Genomic DNA, 6000 nt, shown 5'->3' on the forward strand with positions numbered 1-6000 from the left:
CACATCCTTGATTGCACTCATTCGTATCAGCAGTGTCACGCAAACATCCACTGAACTTGGCATCGTTTCAAGCAACAGACTGGCTTTGCGCTTGTTCCCTCCTGTGCGTGAAACTTCGCTCCCCCCCCCACAGTGAGTAGTAATCCTTTTAGACACAAACTATCGCAATACTTAAACACCAAATTCAAGCTGATTTCCCACGGACTTACAGAGTCTGGCAATAAATTTCAACAGACCTCCAAAGACCTTTTGTGAAAAAAACAAAACAACAATTACATATACTGATGAAAGCTTTCATTTAATTGGATTCATCTGGAGTTAAAGCCATTTGCATGAAGGCAAATAGCTTCGTAATAGAACCCCCTCCAAGTGCAAACAAGGCTTGGGACTACTCCCACTGGGGGACAGCTGCACGATGAGGGACAGTGAATTTATTTCTAATTGCTGTGTTGATTCAGGGAGGACACTGCATTCGCCAAATTACACATGAAAATTGTGATTAATCATGGGCAGTAATATAGGTTTATGTTATACCTTTTAATATCTGTATGACTCTGTCACTTATTATAACCACCAAGTCAAATAAGGTAGCATGCCCAATGGGAATAAGAGATGTACCAAAGATGATGAGTCTGTTTAATTAGTGATTAAGTGTACTTTTACACTGCACTGTGTTTCCAACACTAATATTTTAAATAAATAAAATAGTTAAAAGTATGTGAAGACATCAAACGGTGCCCTTTGTGTGGTTATGAAGGGCACAATACCTCCGTCAAATTACTTGTTTGTATTAGTGTGATTTTTAGTCGGACATACTTGATAAGTCTTCAGTTAATGCAAACATCACACAGGTTTTGTTATATGTTCCAAATACCGCCAAAACTCATGCAATCTAAACAGCGTAATAAGCTCGAGCAGCTCACGTTTACTTCCTCACACTGCTACTGGTAGCTTGCTTAGTGATCTTTTTTTTTTTTTTTTTTTTTTGTCGTTTGGTGGTTGTGTGTTGGTTTACTATCGATCACATTTATCCAAGGTATGATTCCCCCCCACCCCTTAAGAAATTCCGAACACACCTAATTCGGAACTGAGACAATTGTGCTTGTTTGAACGTTATTTCGACATGTCATGACGTCGTAACTATTTCTTTGTCTCTTACGCACGGACCCTGTAGAGGGCGGTGTCGTACTAATTTTTCCTTCCACGGAACACGGCGTCCCACAACCGGAAGTCGTCGCCGCAGTTCTTCGCGCAGGCGCTCTCCGCTCCCGGTATTAAATGGAGGCGAATTGATGCCGTTTGAAATGTTACCCGACAACTCTGTGATAAGTTGATGAAATACGATGATGTGAATTTAAATGTCATATGTGGAGACGAAATCATGATGGGTGAGTTCACATGTGAGCGTTGCAAGCCCTGTGCTCTTGATGGCTTTGAAAGGGCGAATAACGAAAACGCGTCCCATAAGTTTACTAGCTAGATGCTCAAATACAATCTGGTGGAGGTAAATAAATACAGTCGACAGAGACCAAAAAGTTGACCCTGTAATGTTAAAGAGACCCGCCATAAAATAAAGAGTCGAACTTGTTTTTCTGCATGTTAACCTGTATGTTGTGTAGGTCTAATTGCCGAGTGCTGTGTCTCCATTCCGTCAAAAACAAGCACAACTTGTCCTGTCACTTGCATTTTGTCGCTGATTTTGACCTCTGCCTTAAATGAAGAAACAACTTGAAAACAGTGTTTGTGACCAATCGCCATACTTGGTGACTCGTTGAATCGTGCTCTAAACGTCTTGCCGTTCCCAGATCGAAGGGTTGACGGTGCAGAGGAAGTGGAAGGCGAGAGATCCCCATCACCGGCAGGATCACACTCTCCTGTGATGGACCGCAACCCGTCTCCACCTCCGGAAACAGCAGGTGGAGACGAAGATGGCGACCTGGACGCCATCGGAGACACCGTTTACAGCAAACACTGGCTTTTCAGCACGCTGACCCGTCTCATCAACGTGAGAGACTGCTGCATAAGAGTTCTTTCTTTTAAAAGAGATGCATTCATTCATTCATTCATTCATTTTCTATACCCGCTTCTTCCCGAGCTCAGGGTCACGGGGGTCTGCATTAACACTTAAAATGGGGCTGTTTAATTCAGAAACAATATATGAAGTAATTTGGTGAGATGGACAGAATGAAAAGTTGATCGATCTGTTTTGCAGATGGTCACAGAGCACTTGGAGATGGATAGTGAAGGTCAGATGGAGCTGTCTGATGATGACGAGGAAGATCTTTGCAGAGTTTGGGACATGGCGATGGACAAGGTCTGGTGATAATTTATCACTACTTATTTTGTCATCTCTGAACCATGGCTATTCTTTTACATCTTTGTATTGAAAGTACTGGCTAAGCCTGTGTATTGAGTAGGAACGTGATCTTTAACACAAACTAATCTGACCAACTGTCTGCAGGACGTAGCTGGTTTTCTGCAGAAGTTCAAAGCTACGGAAATCCTGGTGGGAGTGATATCCAAGTCTCGTTGTCCACGTCTCACAGTGAGTAAAACCGTTCTGTAGTGTTCATTCATTGAAAAGAAAAAGAATCATATTCTAAAAAAAAATAAAATCAAATGTTTCATCCTAGGAAATATGTGTGGGAATCCTCGGGAATATTGCTTGTTTTCCAGAAACCTGTCTGACTCTCAGCCAAAATGAATCCTTGGGGTGAGCCGTGCCCTCGGTTGTCTTATTGCTAAATGGCACTTCAGTTTGTTCCATCAACCGCTTCTAATAATGAAACTCCCCGTGTCCGCAGAGCTGTGCTGTTACTACTCCTCGGTGATCCAGATCCTCCGACTCTGCTGGAAACAAGCAGGTGCCGTAGACATTTTTTCTGCAGGCTTGTTTCACAGAGAGAGAGAGGTGACAGGAGGAGAATTCATCTCTCTCTCTCTCTCTGGGTGATTTTCACAGGCTGCTGCTGACCTGCGTCTCCCATCAGGATGTCTGTTCCCTGTGGCTACAGCGTATACAGCAGCAGACATCCGTGTGTTCCAACCTCTGCTTCATCATGTCCAGCTCCACCAACAGTACTCCGACTTTAACTGTTTTACTCTAAATTCTTACTCTTAATTCAATGCAACAGTGTTGGCTGCATTTTAAATGATCAAGTTCAGATGCATTTTTAACACCTTTGTTAAAGAGTATTCACCCAATTGTGGGCTAAATTAATTTTACAATACTTTGGATCATTCTGTGATACTCCTCAAGTATTTAAAGCGTTTGTCTTCATTTTTAATCTTGCTGTTTTTCTTGTTTGTTTTTTTTATCTTCAGCGGACCTGCTTGAAAAGGTCGGAGAGTTGGTGGAGAAATTGTTTGACACTGACGAGGAGCTGATGAAGAGTTGGATCACAGCTCAACCAAGAGAGGAAGACAACGCCGAAAGCCACCCTGATGTTGTTGTGTGTCTTCTGGAGGCGGCCAAACAGCTCAGGTGGGATTTTGGAGAACATTTTTTATTGATTAGAAGTGTTAATGCTCTGGCAACCTGCAAATTATTTCAAAAATATTTTTGAGAGAATGCAGTGCGCTCCTTCTAGTATAACTTGGGGTGTTGTCACTCACTACAAGAAGAGACACCAGAAAGGGATTAGTTCTAGAGCTGAGTGTTTTAGCACACACTTTCTAATAGGCTGCGTTGCCTTTGCAGTTTTTCGCAAAATATAAGCGATGTGTCTAAAATTTCGACAGAGTACAACTGTGATTTGCTGGTGTTTCCATTGAATGGTGTGAAGCGTATGAGCCGCAATTCGAGAATTATGTTTGCTTTTGTCTGTTTACGTTTGTTTGTTGTCAAGAATAAAAACCTTTTAGTGATATTTGAGAGTTTTTTTTTCGAAATGTAGGTGTTTACATTAGCAGTTTTTTTTATTGTGATATTTAGGTTTTGCGTAATTCTAGGGGTAATGGAAACGCAGCTACTGACAGTTTAGAGACCTACTACGAGCATTTAAACTAGATACTAGGCAGTGGCAGTGTTGATGTAGTCAGAGTTGATCATATTGAACTCCTTCCCCAGATCGGAGAGTCCTAATGGCCTTGAGGTTTATCTTCACATCCTCCAACTGCTCACTACTGTAGACGAGGGCGTTCAGACTTTCGGTAAGAACAAGCATTGCGATACTTGTCTGTAAAGTCTCACACGCAGCTGAAATCACGCCACCTTGCGGCTACTGTTGTTCTTGACGTTTTTTTTCCCAGCCGCCCCTGACGGAGCAGGCAAAGAGGTCTGGGACTTTGTTTGTGACGTGGTGTGTGAGGACCTCTGCCAACCCAATGATCTTCCAGTCATCCTACACGAACGAAAGAGCACTCTGGTTCAGGCGTTCGCAGTGCTGCAGGCTCTTTACAGATGCCAAGACCAGTGGTGCAGCAACAGTGAGAAAAGTATGAGCGATATCAGTCACTTCTGTTGCTCGTTCTATTCCAGGCACTTATGAATACCACAATTTATAACTATAGGTCCTAAGTCTCTAATATTTTTTTGCCAGATGGTTACTATTAATTAACTTATTATTAAACGGATTAAGAATGCAGAGAATAAAGTTGAAATTTTGAGATTAAAGTTGAAATTTCAAGAATAAAGTTGATGTAAAAAAAAAGACAAAATTTTGTGAATTAAAATAGAAATTTCGCAATTAATGTCAACCTGAAGTAAGTCAAAATGTCACAAATAAAGCTGAAAGGCTCTGCGTGCAAGTCTAGTGAAGCACTAGTTTCCTAATTACTGTGGGTTTGTCTTATTTATGTCGACTTTTTTTCCACAAAATTTCAATTTAAAACTTGAAATGAAAACTTAAATTAATCTCCTTCCTGTAATATTTTTTTCTCTTCTTGTGACCCTAATCCTCTTTCGTACTTTTGCCTTTAGTTCCTCCTCTGATTGGAACCATTTTGAGGCTTCTCCAGTTCTGCAGCGAGTCCAAATCGGATGACCGTGTTGAAGATGAGCAGCTGCAGACTCTGGCAGAGATTACAGCAGACTTCCTGTCCGACATCTGCCTTCTTATTTCTAAGGTATTTCTAAACGGTCCCATCTCGGTTGTAATGGTGCGGACAACAGTGGACGGAGACTTCAGGACGTCACTGGCGGTTGTTTGTTAAATAGGTGCGTTTGTTTCAAATGATGCAGGAGACGGTGGTGGATTCAGTGAAGAAGGGTTACCTCACCGAGAAGACGTCACTCACAGCTGCGGCCAGTTTGGTTCCCAACTTTAACACCTCAGTAAGCGCTAAACTCCAAAAAAAAAAACCAAAAACTGGTTCATTACTGCCAGATGTGTAAATGAATCAATAATGGTGCATTATATAAGCTTATTTTAGAGGTCGAGTCTGGTTAATTCGCCTGTTTTACTACCACTGTGATCTACGTTAGACAGTAATTAGTGTGTTTGTGCTGCGCATCTCCGGCTCCGCCCCTCTGCAGTTTCAGCAGCTGCTGTCCGTGTTGTCCGAGGCTGATCCCCAGTTGGCGGACGTGCTGAAAAAACGGTTTCCTGTCTGAGGGCCCCTCGCACATCGCAGCACGGCAGTCGACCTGTTTGGCTTTCCACTGGAAAGACCTTGTGAATCAACGCCCCTGACGTCATGACTGGCGCGTCAAAGACCCTTTCACCTGACTTCATAACAGCTTGTACATTTTAAAAATGTGTTTCGCCTTTGCGTTTCTATTGCGAATGCAACTTTTTTTGTATTAAATAATCAATATTCTTTTAGAAGGGCCAGATTGTTGTCTTTGTTGAAATTATTTTCACAAGTTAAGTCTTGATGGAGCACAACATGCAAAAAACAAAGATGCAACGTAACAGCATATATTATAAAATTGACAAAAAACATCAAATTAAAATTTACAACTAGTTCCACCTGTCAATTTCATGCACTATTAAGTTGAGGCTCTTCTTTGCATCCATTGGACAACAATCAGATTTGTATAGCTGGACTGTTTAATTA

General features: G+C 41.8%; 1 protein-coding gene across 1 annotated transcript; it reads left to right on the forward strand.

Moving 5' to 3' along the window:
• Positions 1-1227: 1227 nt before the first annotated feature.
• Positions 1228-5774, forward strand: saal1 (serum amyloid A-like 1). The gene is made up of 13 exons (XM_076027258.1): positions 1228-1388; positions 1806-2005; positions 2213-2314; positions 2462-2545; positions 2634-2713; positions 2805-2864; positions 2963-3078; positions 3325-3484; positions 4070-4152; positions 4252-4437; positions 4922-5067; positions 5183-5275; positions 5477-5774. The coding sequence occupies exons 1-13, from the start codon at positions 1334-1336 to the stop codon at positions 5552-5554; spliced, it is 1443 nt and encodes a 480-aa protein (XP_075883373.1). The 5' UTR covers positions 1228-1333; the 3' UTR covers positions 5555-5774.
• Positions 5775-6000: the final 226 nt, after the last annotated feature.

This window comes from Nelusetta ayraudi, unplaced genomic scaffold, assembly GCF_046127955.1.
Source record: "Nelusetta ayraudi isolate G7.1 ecotype Tasmania unplaced genomic scaffold, CSIRO-AGI_Nayr_v1 ptg000020l, whole genome shotgun sequence".
NCBI lineage: Eukaryota > Metazoa > Chordata > Actinopteri > Tetraodontiformes > Monacanthidae > Nelusetta > Nelusetta ayraudi.

Excerpts from the sequence above, each read along its gene's own strand:
- saal1 (XM_076027258.1), top strand. The coding sequence starts at position 1,334 with ATGAAATACGATGATGTGAATTTAAATGTCATATGTGGAGACGAAATC. Across the intron at positions 2,714-2,804 it reads AGCCAAAATGAATCCTTGGG|AGCTGTGCTGTTACTACTCC; the intron begins GTGAGCCGTGCC and ends CCGTGTCCGCAG. Across the intron at positions 5,276-5,476 it reads TTCCCAACTTTAACACCTCA|TTTCAGCAGCTGCTGTCCGT; the intron begins GTAAGCGCTAAA and ends GCCCCTCTGCAG.